Below are 16897 nucleotides of genomic sequence, written 5' to 3' on the forward strand. Positions count from 1 at the left end.
AATGAGATCCGAGACACTTTGGTTGACCATGTGATCAATGAGTACAGTAGTACAGAATTGCCTGTGGACTGTTCTGTAGGACTGTAAAAATATAAATATGTTTCAATTATTTGGGAAATGTATTCCTACTTTGTATTCCTACACATTATTTACAGTATTTGTTTGGCAGAACTGAAAGATTACCTACACGAGGTGGTCAGGAACATGTTCTGTCTCCTGAACAGGAAACTGCAGTCATGAACATGGTCTTAGAAAATAATGCCATAATATTACGGCAAATACAAAGAAAAATTATAGTAAACAATGAGATATTTATAAATATTGATAGGGTAAGCAGGTCTACAGGGTGCCATTGGAACGCGGTTCAGAGAGTGAAAGAATTGTGATGTAACTGTGCAAGTGAGTCCTATACAGTCCCACAACTGATGCATTCTCTCAACACTGTGTAAGTTATACATATTTCAGTACTGTAATCATAATGATAGTGCTTCACAATAGTGACCTCTCCATGTCTGCTTCTGAAGTTGTCATGTGTGTTTCAGAGAGTCCTGGAGCTAGAGGTGGCAGCGGTGGAGTTCATCTTCAGAACCTCATAAAGAGACGGAAGAGGGGAAGGAATATCATCGGACAGCACGGAGGGAACATCCGAATGTGTGCAGCGATTACCCTCCACGGCGTCATCCATCACCTTGCTACCCTTGACCCCTACAACACTGTCCATCTGATCACATTCCTGGACACGCTACACAACCATCTCATTCCCCCGGATCAGATCGACGGCCCAGAGCAGCTCAGGTACGTCGTCATTTGGGACAACATAAGTTTGGCTGCTCTGGTTTGTAACTGGTTCACTGCCCACCCACCCTTTTTAGTTCTTTATCTCCCTCCATATTCCCCATCCCTCAATCCTCAACACCTATCTGCCTGGAGAATAACAAATCCACAGACGCGTATACCCCTTCTTCAAGCTATGGAAGACACATGTGGAGATCTAACAGTTGATTCTCTTCATGGCTGGACTCACCATGCTAGGATATATTTCCCCCGATGGTTGGCCGAACTTTGTGAAATTGGGAATTGGGAAAACATTGCTTGTGATGTGGATGAGGTGCTGTGGCCAGACCGAATACAGTAATGGTATACAGTAAATTCTTCTGTTGTTTTGTATGTAAACCAGTGTGCAACTTTGCATTGATTGGGATGTACACTGTTTGTTGGAGTGTTTAGAGTTCTGAGAGTATGAGGCATGCTTTCAGAAAATGTGTGAAATAATAAAGAAAAACTATAATTGTGTGCAGTGTTTTGACAAAATGAGCCTTGTTTTTAAAAGTGTGTCTAAGCAATTGTTAAAAACTGTGAAGTGTTCGCTCAGCGCTGACCGGTCATTGCACAGAAGACGTGTTTACCAGCGCCACCGAACTGACAGCACGGCGTAATGTTTAATGGTGGATGGCAAACCAACGTTTGGTGCATTTACCGCCAACTGAACTGTGTGAAGCACTAATAAGCCCCATACATTTAACAAACGAAAAATGCTCCAAACATTTTTCTAAATTGACTTTTTTTTTTAAATGAAACGAGAAAAAAATCACTTTTCCATTATATACAAATCTGAACTATTTTAATAGCTGAGACAGTAGTTAACATTTTAGGGAAAAGGGGAAAAATACGTGCTAGGGCCTATATTTGAGGCCTGTGCAGGGCACACTTCATACAAGGCTGTTTTGTTCTTGGTGTATGTATTTAAACACATTTAACATGAAGACTACATGAAAAATGTAGAAACATCGGACACATCTATGGGGCACCATCAGCAAATATCAAAACTAAACAGGAACCTCAAGGTTGATTTAAGAAAATGTGGTGAAATATATAGGGCCACATTCCTATATTTTGCCTGGGGCCCCCAATTCACTAAATCCCCTGCCCTCCAGTATGTGCTCTTTTGTTGAAGAAAAACAACTGTGTCTTTAATGGACTGTTAATGGCCGAACAGATGTGTTTAATAGTTCACACTGTTGTTGCAGAAATATAACCAAATATAATACAGATAACATATATCAGATAGCATCAATATAACGTCATTTTTCATACCACTATAACAACAATAACTATTTTTGCATTATTGTAAGGGTGGGTGTAGGGTAGGAGTAGATGTTAATAAAACATCATCTAATCGGTAGAACTAATTTACTGTTAGCTTCTGGTTGTTGCTGTATCCCTTCAGCCACAGCTGTATCCTTCACTGAAACCTTTAGGCACACTCCGTTCAACATTGTGCTTCGGGACACTGTTCTAATCACACGTCGTATTTAGGATGGATGGTATGAACATTGAGACGCAGAAGTGAATCCGCATTTCATGATGATAAAGAAACAGGAAACAGAGCAGAAGAGCAAGAACTCTGATAAACACACAGCACAATAAATAGTATTTTAAAAATAAATGCATGACATTTTCATTTAGCTAAGTATTAAAGGCAGGGTAGGTAAGAAATGTATAAACAACTTTCTTCCAAATTTGTTTAAACTTTATATTTATATCAATGCATAATTAAAATGTAAGTACTCTGATAAAAAGAGTATAAAAATCGAGTGACTCTAGACCGTTTAATCTGTATTAAACACAGCTCATTATTTCCTTTCGGCACGAAACATAGGATTGGCTTAGGCGACTGTCACTCTCTCGCAACCATGGCAAACCACCCTTTTGCCACACATGACCTGCCCACCTGCGTACGCAAGTTTGATTTGAGGAATTCAAGAGGCACGGATCCTAGGAATACCAAAACAATGGCAGAGAAACCGCAAGCAAAATTCACTGTACCGGCCTATGCAGTTAGTGAAGGCAAACCAGGCAAAAAAAGGAAGAGAGTAACAGTACAAGAAAAGGCAATGAACAAAAAGTCTTTGGATAAACAAAGAAATAAAACGCGAGTTAATATCGGCGTGCCTTTCCAGCGATGGCGAGAACTGAGGGAACTCAAGTGCTCCTTGCCCTGCCCTGCACTTCGACCACCCCGTCCTCGGCATCTACTTCCTCGGACCCTAGTTGCACGGCCTCTTGCACGACCTCCTCTGCTTCGCCCTCGACCCCGGACCTGTCCTCGAGCTGACGATGCGGTACTTGTCTCTGGAGTGTAGTCCTCATCAGAGTCAACAATGCTTTCATCATGGAAACTCTTACATGCAGAACAACGTTTATGTTATGAATCTTACACGAAATTCATCTTCATCACAGTGTAAATGATGGTAATGGAAAAACGTGTATCATGCAACCTGTTTTTAGCTTTGCCTTATAGATAACTAGCTCGTTAGCGAATCAAAAAATATATATTTTAAACTTTACCAATATCAATATGCTAGCTTGATAGTGAGTACTAAAATACATCTTGTTTGTTTATCTTCATAATTATAAAGTTATATTTATTACATGTGATTCTGACATGATGTCACTACATGCACTGTGCTCCTTCCTCTCCGCTCGTCTCAGGTAAATAATGCGTCTTCCAGCTCAGTGGTCGGAGTCGCGCGTTCATGTGTTTTGGGGGCGTGGCTTTGGAAGGAGCCCAGAAGGGAGGGGGTGGTGTGAATGGAAATAATGAGCTGTCTTTAAAACAGTCGTTAGAGGTCTACAGACACTCGATTTTTATACTTTCTTTTTCAGAGTACTTACATTTTAATTATGTATTGATATATAAATAAAGTTTAAACACATTTGGAAAAAAAGTTTTTTATACATGTTTTACCTACCCTGCCTTTAATATATGTTTAATTATATATTAATACCGTTCATTTTAATTTTACCTGACATTATACTGTATGTCACATGACGTGACCTCTGACCTCACCTAGCCAGTGTCATGTGTCTTCACCTCCCATATGGCAATATATTTATAATAATAATTATTATTATTATTATTATATTTATTTATTTATTTATTTATTTATTTATTTATTTATTTATTTATTTTATTTATTTTTTTGTGGCTATATATGCTAAATATTTGTTGCTCAATGAAATGTAGTGTCAGTCTGTTTAACTCCTGTCTGGTGCCGCTAGGAGGCAGTCTTCCACTGCTGAAGTGTGTACAGTAGTGTGCACTGTGTCATCTCATCCAGTCTCCAGCTCCTTTACACGTGAGTCAACATCACAGTGACAAAGATTTCATTTAGTGAAAGAAAAAGAGCATAGGTGAAACGAACAGGAAATGAACTCTGCAGCACACAATTAAGTGTGTGTTTCCTTGTTCACAGAAAAATAAATCCAGATTACATAAGGAAATACCTCGCCTGTTGTTATTTTCAGTGTTAAGAGATGACTTGTGATTAAGGAATGTCTTCTCTGCACGTCAGGGGAATTGTCATTTATGTTCCTGTTCCTGACAGAGAGAGAGAGAGAGAGAGAGAGAGAGAGCTTCAGTCTGTGTTTCTGAGAGCATCACATCACTTGGACTTCGACTCCTTGAACTCTCGAAGAGTTAATGTTACACCTCTTTATCTTTTCCCATCCTGTAGTTGACTGATCTCTCAGTGATTAACCCCATGAGGTTAGAAGAAGTGTGACAAACGTCACGCAAGATTCCAGAAATCACCTCTGTTGATCTTTATTGCATCATTTACATAATCTTATATGCTTTTCCTTCCTTCAACAGAAATCCCTGTGGAGTCTATAGAGCTGATCACACGAAGTGTAAAACTGTCACTGGTTTCCAGACAGACATGTTGTTTTGGTCACGTGTTCAGCTGAGCACACTTCATGGCTCACATATTGTCCACTTTTTTGTATTATTTTTCTTTATGACTGTTTTTCTTTCTTTTATGTTAAGCACTTTGAATTCCCATTGTGTATGAAATGTGCTATAGAAATAAACTTGACTTGGCTGCTGTAGTTGTTTTTATCTAAACCCATAATAGAGGCTACACAGACAAGGCACAATGATATTAATAAACAATATATACTATTAATATTACTGATGTAAATGTAATAATATCAATGAAAATCATTTAATTATAACACCATCCTATATGTGACCCTGGAGCCTGGAGTCTTTTATTTTCTGCATCATCTGAAGCTGAATAAATGATCTCTCCAGTGATGTGTGGTTTGTTCGGAGGACAAGATTTGTCTGAGATACAACTATTATAAATCTGGAATCTAAGGGAGCAAAAACATCTAGTGAAACTTAAGAGAACATCATGCATCAAGTTTTGAACTTCAATCTATTGTTTGACTCTCATTCTGACGGCACCCATTCACTGCAGAGCATCTGTTGATGAGACACTGATGCAGTGACACATTTCTCCAAACCTGATGAAGAAACACTCATCCTGATCTCAGATGAACTGAGGATGAGCACATCTCCACACTTTCGTTTTTGCTAAACTATTTCTTTAAACCAGCACATACTAAAATATATGACATCACAGCGGGAGCGTCTGTCCTCGTCTCAGCTCTGTCTGTGTTTCTGTGCTGCTGGACTGTGTCTGGGTCTGAACGTGATGGAGCTTGTGTTTCACCTCACTGATCTACAACACATTCAGTGTGCTGTCTAAATCAACTACATGTCCCTGGAGAAACGGCTGAATGATCTGTTTCTGCAGAACCAGTGCCTGTCTCTCTGCCCCTGACCAGGTCCTGACCCCTGACCCCTGACCTTACAGTAGATCTGACCTCTCTGTTGTGTCCACCTCGAACCTCAGAGTCCAGATCTCCACCCAAGCCCCTCGACCCATCGCTCGCTCCTCGGCTCCAGCTCAGGGATGAGCAACCGGTGGCCCTATCGTAAAAAAGTATTGATACTTACTGTTTAAATTAATATATTACACAATATATATAGACTTTTTTAAATGGTGATGATTTCAACACTTCCTTTCTCTTTAGAGTGTTACAAGCTGTTTGTGAATAAATAAGATCCCTAAAGTTACAAAGTTACAAGCTAACGGCCCTGTGTGATGATTCGATTATAGATGAAGAATATGTGCTTGACATTTCATAATCATCTCAAGCGAACTGTAGACTGCGTGACGGTTAATGAAATACTGTGATGTTAGAGAAGATGTGAGAACAGTACGTGTGTGATTTCAGGTGAACCCTCTGCTGGAGAAGCCTGTGTGACATGAAGTGATGCGTTGAGTCACATGACCAGACAGGACGGGGCAGGACCCCTGACAAACTCTCTCAGGAGCACAGACAGATTCCAGCACCACCATCAATTCTGAGCTCCCTGCATGAGGGCAGCAGTGTAAATGAGCCGTAGCTCTGAGATCTGCACAGATCCAGCTGAGGACCGCTGAACATGTGCTCAACACACAGAGAAGACGTCTCATCACCAGCATCTGAAAAACACCGCACTCATGCATCATTTGTTACTCTCATTTTACTCTCTGTGAGGTTCATCCTCATTTTAAAAAAAAATTATAAATAGTGTTCGGTTTTTATTAGTCATTTTCATGCAGGTTTTAGTGCAAAAAATGTTTTTAAAAGAAGTCTCTTCTGCTCACTAACACTGCATTTATTTGATCTAAAGTACAGTAAATACATGAATATTATGAAAATTTCAGACAGCTGTTTCCTGTGAACCTGTCGCACTCAGGAAGGCGTGAGAAGATGCTGGGGACAGATGAACTAATTAATGACACACAGCTGGAGACCAACACACATGAGGAAGACAGGCACAGGAAGGACCATATAAGGAAAACAGGAACATACGCGTGACACTGTTAAAGTGTAATGTATTTCTGTGATGCTCCGCTGTATTTCCAGCATCATTCCTCCAGTCTTCAGTGTCACATGATCTTCAGAAATCAGAATAATATGATGATTTACTGCTCAAGAAACATTTCTGATTATTATCAATGTTGAACACAGCTGTGCTGAACAATATTTCTGTGGAAACTGATATGTTTTTATTTTTCAGGATTCACAAATGAACAGAAAGTTCAAAAGAACAGTATTTATTTGAAATAGAAATCATAATATTCTGAAAAATGATCATGGAGTGTGCTCTTATTTGTTGAGCACAGAAACAGTTTGTGTTGGACTCGTCCACTGTGAGACACAGCTGACACGCTCACTTATTCAAACCTGCACCTCACTCACTACTCATTCAGAAGAGGACCGCCACTAATAATGCTGAATATATGAACAAAAATATTGTTTATCCTTTTGATCTTTCGTTCAAAACATTCACAAAATAGCAACCTTTCATCAAAGTAAAACAATGGTTGTTGGCCACAATTACTGGCACGCCTAGAAATGCTGAATATCTCTGAAGTACACTCCTGTTCATATTTACAATAGTTCAGCACACCAGGGTGACTGAAACTGTCCAGCCGTGACTTCCTGTTCCACAGGGTTATTAATAGAAGAACACAAAGGCCAAATTCCCTTCATCATCCATCACAAGGAGTTCAACCAAAGAATATCGCTCTGCTGCGAAGAACAAGATTGTTAAGCTTCACAGAAAAGAAAGTGTGTGTAAGAAAAGAGCTAAAGCTTTGAAAATCCCCGTTCCCACCATCAGGTCATGAATACATATGAAAGATGTTGTGAATCTGTCCGGAAGAGGATGTGAAAGCGTCAGACAGAACTGCTTCTGTGGTCAGATCAGATGAAGCTAAAAACAGATGTTTATCTGTCAGCGATGGGTTTGGATCAAACAGCCCACTGTCACACACTGATGCATCTCTGATGAGGAGGACCTGCCTAACCAATTAAATTTAGGAATGATTACAAACATTAGAACTTGACCTGCATATAATATTTACATTATCACATCTAGCTGTGGCTTTAATCTGCTGTGTTTGGGGAGGCTTCTGTCAGGACTAATTTTCATGATTAAGAAGTAATACTATTACTTATTAAAACATTTGGTAGTAATACTTTTATGTGAGGTTGTGTAACTGCAAATAATAAGTGCAGAGATGAGCGAGGTATTGTCCCCTGCCCTAGTTTCCTTCCTAGATTAAAATCTAATTAGGTGTAATAGCTTCCCATGCTGCTCTTGTCTGATAACTGTGGCTACGTGACACACTCCATTCATCAGCACATTAGGAAACTCAGCTGACGTAGGAGAGAGGGGCTGGGACGGCGGCACCCATCCTTCACTGTGTGTGAGAGCAGAGACGACGGATCAGCACAGATCCAGGTCACTGTGCCAGTTATGCACCTGATTCAGCGCTCACTTTCACTTCCACAATCAGAGAGGAACAGGTCAACGTCGTCACCCAGCGCTGATTTAACAGCAGTCTGCGTCTGGACAGGATCAGTGCAAACAACACACAGCAAACAAACACAGCACTGCAAACGTGTGTGTAATCAGTTTATTAAAACCTGTGAATCCAGTGTAACACTTGATTGATTAAATACGATTGGTCTACATAAGTTAAACATCTTTCAAATATAAAACAGTTCAGTATAATTTACTCTGTATAATCTGTTAAAGTTCACACACAGATCAGGAGTTGTAGTGATGTGAGTGATGTGTCAGGCGCAGGCTGGTATGGGCTGACTGAGGCCGCTGAAGAAGGACTTCTCTCTCTCGCTCATCAGCTGGAAGTGCAGCGGCTGTCGGCAGAAGTTACACTCGGCGGAGGAGTGCGGCTTCAGCTCCAGCCCGGCCTCGGTCCACGCCTGCGTCAGCTTCTCTGTGCACACACACACAAAATGAACACCGTGCTCTGAAACACTGTGATCTGAGTTTAGTTGGGCGTGCAGGACTCACCGGTGAAGTAGCTCATCATCTGTGGCGTGTGGTGAGGCGTGGGAGCGATGCGCAGCAGCTCCTCTCCTCGAGCCACCGTGGGGTAGTTAATGGCCTGCACGTAGATGTTGTAGCGGCTCATCATGATGTCACACACCTGCGTGTTCTTCTCTGCGTCCGCCACCTGAGCACACACACCAGCGTCAGTGGCGATCTGAGAGCGGTCAGTGTGAATGAACGCAGGAGTGTTGTACGTACCCTGATGGGGATGATGTGGCTGGGGCAGTGCACCACCGGCAGACCCGTGTCCAGCAGCTTCTGCCGCAGCAGCTTCACGTTGCGCTGGTGTTTGCGGCGCAGTGCGCGGCCCTCCTCACTCTTCAGGATCTGGACAGACTCGCGCGCGCCGGCCAGCAGCATGGGAGGCAGAGACGTGGTGAAGATGAAGCCAGCGGCATACGAGCGCACCGTGTCCACCAGAGCGTGAGTGCTGGCGATGTAGCCCCCCACACAGCCAAACGCTTTCCCTGCGCAAACACACAAGAAGAGTGGTCAGACAAAACTGACCTGCTGCAGCCTACAGGAAACTACTACACCACACACAGCTGAGAGACTGTGGCAGAGTCTGGACCAGGGATGCACCCATATGAACATTTTGGCTGCTACCAAAAAACTATAATTATTTATATATGAACGCCGATAAACAATATGTTGGCTGATGAATCTAAATCCAAATTTTTACATAATTTTTGAGAGCCTGATTGCAAAAAACATCTCATCATTAAGTCATTAAACCCTTCAAAATAAAACAAAAACAAAGCATGAATAAAATAATGCAAACAATTACATTTAAAAAAATGAAATATATCTAGATAAGTTATAAGGAATAGACTCTGCACTGACAATAATTAAATTATTTTAATTAAACCATATTGTTGATGAAAATATTAAGATAAAAATAAAAGTGGTGGTTATTATGAATAATACATCAATGATTTTTGAAAAAGTATCCTAAATAATACCATTGTTTCAAATTATAATATATAAGAATCAGATACATGCGCAAGTGATCTTGACCTGTTCTGCGCACTAGTCAGGTGCGTCGCTAGTCAGATGTGTCAGTAGTGAACGTGTCACTAGTTAGGCTCTTCAATAGTCAGGCGCGTCACTAGTGAGAAGTGTCCTTAGTCAGGCACGTGACTAGTCAGGAGCGTCACTAGTCAGGCGCGTCACTAGTCAGGAGGGTTACTAGTCAGGAGCGTCACTAGTCAGGAGGGTCACTAGTCAGGAGCGTCACTAGTCAGGAGGGTCACTAGTCAGGAGCGTCACTAGTCAGGCGCGTCACTAGTCAGGAGGGTCACTAGTCAGGAGCGTCACTAGTCAGGAGGGTCACTAGTCAGGAGCGTCACTAGTCAGGAGGGTCACTAGTCAGGAGGGTCACTAGTGAGAAGTGTCCTTAGTCAGGCGCGTCACTAGTCAGGCGCGTCACTAGTCAGGAGGGTCACTAGTCAGGAGGGTCACTAGTCAGGCGCGTCACTAGTCAGGCGCGTCACTAGTCAGGCGCGTCACTAGTCAGGAGGGTCACTAGTCAGGAGGGTCACTAGTCAGGCGCGTCACTAGTCAGGCGCGTCACTAGTCAGGAGGGTCACTAGTCAGGCGGGTCACTAGTCAGGCGCGTCACTAGTCAGGCGCGTCACTAGTCAGGCGCGTCACTAGTCAGGCGCGTCACTAGTCAGGAGGGTCACTAGTCAGGAGGGTCACTAGTCAGGAGGGTCACTAGTCAGGAGGGTCACTAGTCAGGAGGGTCACTAGTCAGGCGCGTCACTAGTCAGGAGGGTCACTAGTCAGGCGCGTCACTAGTCAGGCGCGTCACTAGTCAGGAGGGTCACTAGTCAGGAGCGTCACTAGTCAGGAGCGTCACTAGTCAGGAGCGTCACTAGTCAGGCGCGTCACTAGTCAGGAGCGTCACTAGACAGGAGCGTCACTGGTCAGGAGCGTCACTAGTCGGGCGCGTCACTGGTCAGGAGCGTCACTGGTCAGGAGCGTCACTGGTCAGGCGCGTCACTGGTCAGGAGCGTCACTGGTCAGGAGCGTCACTGGTCAGGCGCGTCACTGGTCAGGAGCGTCACTGGTCAGGCGCGTCACTGGTCAGGCGCGTCACTGGTCAGGCGGGTCACTGGTCAGGAGCGTCACTGGTCAGGCGCGTCACTGGTCAGGCGCGTCACTGGTCAGGCGCGTCACTGGTCAGGAGCGTCACTGGTCAGGCGCGTCACTGGTCAGGCGCGTCACTGGTCAGGCGCGTCACTAGTCGGGCGCGTCACTGGTCGGGCGCGTCACTGGTCGGGCGCGTCACTGGTCAGGAGCGTCACTGGTCAGGAGCGTCACTGGTCAGGCGCGTCACTGGTCAGGCGCGTCACTGGTCAGGCGCGTCACTGGTCAGGCGCGTCACTGGTCAGGCGCGTCACTAGTCAGGCGCGTCACTGGTCAGGAGCGTCACTGGTCAGGAGCGTCACTGGTCAGGCGCGTCACTAGTCAGGAGCGTCACTAGTCAGGCGCGTCACTGGTCAGGAGCGTCACTGGTCAGGAGCGTCACTGGTCAGGCGCGTCACTGGTCAGGCGCGTCACTGGTCAGGAGCGTCACTAGTCAGGCGCGTCACTAGTCGGGCGCGTCACTGGTCGGGCGCGTCACTGGTCGGGAGCGTCACTGGTCAGGAGCGTCACTGGTCAGGAGCGTCACTGGTCAGGCGCGTCACTGGTCAGGCGCGTCACTGGTCAGGCGCGTCACTGGTCAGGAGCGTCACTGGTCAGGCGCGTCACTGGTCAGGCGCGTCACTGGTCAGGAGCGTCACTGGTCAGGCGCGTCACTGGTCAGGAGCGTCACTGGTCAGGAGCGTCACTAGTCAGGCGCGTCACTGGTCAGGAGCGTCACTGGTCAGGAGCGTCACTGGTCAGGAGCGTCACTGGTCAGGAGCGTCACTGGTCAGGCGCGTCACTGGTCAGGCGCGTCACTGGTCAGGCGCGTCACTGGTCAGGAGCGTCACTAGTCAGGCACGTCACTAGTCAGGCACGTCACTAGTCAGGCACGTCACTGGTCAGGCGCGTCACTGGTCAGGCGCGTCACTGGTCAGGCGCGTCACTGGTCAGGAGCGTCACTGGTCAGGCGCGTCACTAGTCGGGCGCGTCACTAGTCGGGCGCGTCACTAGTCGGGCGCGTCACTGGTCAGGAGCGTCACTGGTCAGGAGCGTCACTGGTCAGGCGCGTCACTGGTCAGGAGCGTCACTGGTCAGGAGCGTCACTGGTCAGGCGCGTCACTGGTCAGGAGCGTCACTGGTCAGGAGCGTCACTAGTCAGGCGCGTCACTGGTCAGGAGCGTCACTGGTCAGGAGCGTCACTGGTCAGGCGCGTCACTAGTCAGGAGCGTCACTGGTCAGGCGCGTCACTGGTCAGGAGCGTCACTGGTCAGGAGCGTCACTGGTCAGGCGCTCTTTTAATGAATCAGTGTCAAACTGGATCAAACCACTGAATAATTAGATTCATGCTTTAAAGTGAAGCAATAAAGCCATAAATATCAGTTTTCTAATTCTACACCACTAACTTTGTTATGAACATTAAAGTTACTAAACAAAAACTAAATAAATATTACCATTACAATATTTCACTGTAAAAAAGTATAGTATAAAACTATCATACAATTTTTATTATTTTAAAAAGTTAAATCATAAGAGCAATTTATAAATTGTAATAATAAGATGCAAAAAAATAGGGTTAGGGTCATAATTTCATGGTGTTTTTTTTTTTGTTTTTTTGTTTTTTTCTTTAGATAATTACATAGACAAATTCTAAGTTCGCTTTTATTTGTTTTTTACATTTAATAATAATAATAATGATAATAATAATAACACTGTTGTTATTATAACCATTTTTATATTTAAAAAAATTTGGCTAAATTGTGCAGCTCTACAAACAAGCACAGAAAATCTGGACAAAAAATAAATAAATAAATAAATATACAATCATGATCTTTATCAGTAAATCAGAAACTGTGCAGCCCTGGTGACCGTTGAGCATGTTTTTAGGTAGAGTGCACTGGATTCTGCCCAACAGATTACAGACGGCATGAATGAACAGGTCTGGGTGGTGTACGTGACTGAGGGCTCGTCTCTGACAAACAACAGTCTTCAGGGTCATTCAGTGAGAGAAAAACAAGAGCGCTGGTCTCTAAGCAACAGCACAAGAGCTGGAGCTCAGGGTTTCCTCCCTAGAGCATTGAGGACAGCAGCAGGGCGCCGTTAAACAGGCCAGCTCACCCAGAGTGCCAGAGATGATGTCCATCTTGTGCATGACTCCGTCCCGGTCTCCGATGCCGCCTCCCCGGGGGCCGTACAGCCCCACTGCGTGCACCTCGTCCACGAACGTGATGGCGCCGAACTCATGAGCCACGTCACACATCTCCTCCAGCGGACACACAGCACCTGACGACACACACACACACACAGTCTGCGTGAGCACACACTCGCTGACCTCACCTCAGAGTGAGCAGAGAGAGCCTGTGACTGACCGTCCATCGAGTGCACCGTCTCAAACGCCACGATCTTGGGAGCCGAGGGGTCAGATTTCTCCAGCAGCTGGCGCAGGTGCTTGGCGTCGTTGTGACGGAAGATAAACTTCTTGGCGCCGCTGTTCCTGATGCCCTGGATCATGGAGGCGTGATTACCCGCATCTGAATAGATCTGGCAACCTGAGGTGAAACAGTGCTGTCACAAACCAGGGCAATCTGACACAAGCACGCAAATAAAGCCTGTCTTCTTCATGAGACTCACAGTAACATAGAGAAATCTGCTTGTGTTTGGACTAAAGTGTGATGGATTTTGTATTAGAGTAATGAGATTGTAGGAATAATCACCAGGCATCATCTTGGCCAGCGTGAAGAGCGTGGAGTCATTGGCCACGAAACATGAGGTGAAGAGCAGAGCGGCGTCCTTCCCGTGCAGATCCGCCAGCTCGTGCTCCAGGTCCACGTGAAACTTACTCGTCCCGGATATATTCCGAGTCCCTCCGGCTCCTGATCCATGATTCCCTAAAGTGTCCCTGTCAAAACACACGGCAGAGAGTGTGAATGTCTGCCCAAACCCAGAAGATGATTGCATTTATCACTGAGACATCACTTTGGAAAGAGCAGGGTCATGTTCAGCGTGGGACTCACATGATGGTCTGCAGCACCCGCGGGTGACGGCTCATGCCCAGGTAGTCATTGCTGCACCACACAGAGACGTCTCTCTTGAAGGACAGGGACTCGGTGTAGTCATCTGCCATCGGGAACTCTGTGGCCCTGCGGTTCACTGTTTTAAACACACGGTACGTGTGGTCCTGCTTCTTCTCCTCGATCTTCTTCTCGAAGAACTCGTCATAGCGAAAGTTGGACACAGCTGAAAGAGAAGAGTCAATGTGGAACTGCATTTCAAAACAGGAAGTGGTTTTCTGCAGGAGTTTCTTCACAGGAACAGAGCACACATACTTTTGGGCATGTTCTCCTGCAGACGAGAGACACGAGGGGAGCGCGGCTTCAGCAGGTTTGCTCTGATCTGGGTGTTCTTCAGAGGATTCAGCTCCGGTGGACACACGTCTGGACAACAGTCTGCACTGGCTGGATCAGAGACCGACTACATTTCATTCTAGAGTATCCTAACATCAACCAGTTTAACAATAACTCCTGAATCACATCTGGTAGAGCTGCACGATTGAACACAACTCCACACACACACCAAACACACTTATCAACAGAGGAGAAGCAGAGGATGGGTGCCATGGTTTAACGGCTGATGCTGAAACCTTACATATTTTAGGACAGACATAAACATCTGTGTTGGAATTTTGCTGGTATTATTATTAAATAACATTATATTATTTTTACTACTCCACTCTTTTTATTTTACAGTGAAATGTCACAAAAGCATTTTTTCTTTTTTGCATTTCATTGCAATTTTCACATTTTTTGTAATTACAACAATTATAATAGTAATAGCAATAGTTATTTTTCTTAAACACACAGTTAATGTTGCTTTTAAATGAACAATCTAATAATAATAAAAGTAACATTTTACAGTAAGGCTGCATTAGTTAATGTATTCACTCCCATCAACAGTCACTTATTACTGTATTTATTCATCTCTGTTAATGTTAATGCGAATACAGTCATTCATGTTAATTCACAATGCATTAACTAATGTTAATAAGCACAACTTTTGATTTGAATAACACTAATGTAAATGTTGAAATTAACATTAAGATTAATAAAAGCTGTAGGGTTGTAGATAACTAATGAACCTTATTGCAAAGTGTTACAATAACAATAGTTTTAGTAATACTCTTAATTTCTTAGTTTTATAGTCTATTTTTAGACTTCAAGTAGCACTTGGACATTCTTCTGCAGAAGTGTGAGCGTATCATCCGGTCTCTGAGCGGACAGTGTTGTAAAGGCATTGCTTCACGGCTGTAGAGCGCAGCAGCACACACACATACACACACACACACACTTCCTCACACACACCTGTGCACACTGTGTGGACTTCAGACACGTCCTCCTGAAGAGCCATGCTGGCCTGCCGCACCACGCTGCTCTGCCCCATCTCAGCCGCCAGGAACGGGCACCTGGAGGACGGCTGACCCGCGGGGTGACCCACAGACCCTCCTGATGGACAGAGCGGAGGACAGACGCTTCAGTGAGGCACACACACACACACGGAGGAGAGCAGCAGCACACACTCACCCTCGCTCTCAGACGAGGAGCACAGAGAGCGCACCAGCGGTCTGGACGCCAGCTCCATCATCACCGGACACTTCACAGCGTACGCCACCAGAGACTGTCTGGCCTGCTGCAGGAACGACGGGTGCACACGGGACAGGAACGGGCAGCGGAGGAGCGCGTCCATCACCAGTGTCCAGAGAGTCAAACACAGAGGTCAAGGGTCACTGAGCACTACAGCTGAAACAATCAATTATACTCCAATTAACAGACTTCTCTCCTGAGACCACACAAGCAAAATATTAATGCAAAGCATAAGATAACATGACCATCTGTGAAAGAAAAAACAAGTGCATAATGTTTATAAATCAGTTTAACTAACTTACGTTGCTTATGCAACTATAAACAAACAGCATCATATATTCATGCATAGATTAATACAAAAGAAGAAATCCAAACATACAGAGTACATTTTTCATTACAAAAACATGAGATGCAGTGGAATGAGGGGAAAACAGTCTCGATATATGTTTACGGTTGTTATAAACGCGTGTGAACGCGACGCGAGCGCTGAGACGCGTCCCTCCGCCGCCTCTTCCTCACCTCTCTGCGTGACTGTGCGGGGTCAGCGCTCTTCTGTGCGGGATCGGTGTGGAGCTCTGCTCGGGGTGCGGTGAGCGCGTCGCGTTATCCTGCACTGAGGACGAACGAGAGGGCGAGCCGACGCGCCGCGCTTATATCGCAGCCCAGCGCGAGCAGATATCGCGAGAGACGCGTCACTGCCCGTCAGCGCAGCTCCGCCCATTTCCTTCCGCGAAACATTTGTTTCTATTTTTTTTTTTAAACAGGTTTTTTTTTTTTTTTTTTGCCAATTAAAACAGAACAATGGTAAGAAGTAACATACTGACAACATCACATGTAGATATAACAGCTACAGAAATCAACATATCAACAATAATAATAAAGATATCTAAAACTGATTCAAGAATGATAAATGTTTTAGAAGCTTTTGAGTTCACAGGTTTAGACACTCTCTTAAAAGATGTAAAAAAAAACTATAACTCAGATGAAAACATTCTAAAATTAGTAAAATTTGGTTTACGATGAATGGTTCTGGCTTTATGAAGGTGTCATTTACCCAGGAAACAAAGCAATAAAACAATATGTTCAAGAATACTGTCTGACTAATCTGACAAAAAAAATAAATAAATAAAATAAAACATTTATGGTTTGTAATGCTTATAATGATATTTGTATTGGAAACCATAGGAAGTTTTTATTTATTTATTTTTTTCCCAGCAGGGATGTGATACACTAATACGCATATATTGACTAAGTATCGAGGAACATGTAATTTTGTCAGTAATTCAGTTTGTTGAAATACATTTTGGGACTGCATTCTCCATGAAAGACATAATGTACAAGATCGTGAAACTTTTGAAACCTGACG

At 44.4% G+C, this 16897-nt stretch overlaps 1 protein-coding gene across 2 annotated transcripts; it reads right to left on the reverse strand.

The window, feature by feature from the left end:
* Positions 1 to 8310: 8310 nt before the first annotated feature.
* On the reverse strand, positions 8311 to 16218 carry LOC128022695 (5-aminolevulinate synthase, non-specific, mitochondrial-like). 2 transcript variants are annotated; one of them, XM_052610491.1, is made up of 11 exons: positions 16051 to 16218; positions 15472 to 15687; positions 15253 to 15393; positions 14221 to 14349; positions 13909 to 14131; positions 13609 to 13793; positions 13264 to 13443; positions 13013 to 13177; positions 8963 to 9231; positions 8726 to 8888; positions 8311 to 8648 (listed from the first exon to the last, which is right to left on the reverse strand). In XM_052610491.1, the coding sequence occupies exons 2-11, from the start codon at positions 15632 to 15634 to the stop codon at positions 8488 to 8490; spliced, it is 1779 nt and encodes a 592-aa protein (XP_052466451.1). In that variant the 5' UTR covers positions 15635 to 15687; positions 16051 to 16218; the 3' UTR covers positions 8311 to 8487. The 2 variants fall into 2 exon arrangements, with proteins under 2 accessions (XP_052466451.1, XP_052466452.1); XM_052610492.1 differs by lacking the exon at positions 14221 to 14349.
* Positions 16219 to 16897: the final 679 nt, after the last annotated feature.

This window comes from Carassius gibelio, chromosome A11, assembly GCF_023724105.1.
Source record: "Carassius gibelio isolate Cgi1373 ecotype wild population from Czech Republic chromosome A11, carGib1.2-hapl.c, whole genome shotgun sequence".
Lineage (NCBI taxonomy): Eukaryota > Metazoa > Chordata > Actinopteri > Cypriniformes > Cyprinidae > Carassius > Carassius gibelio.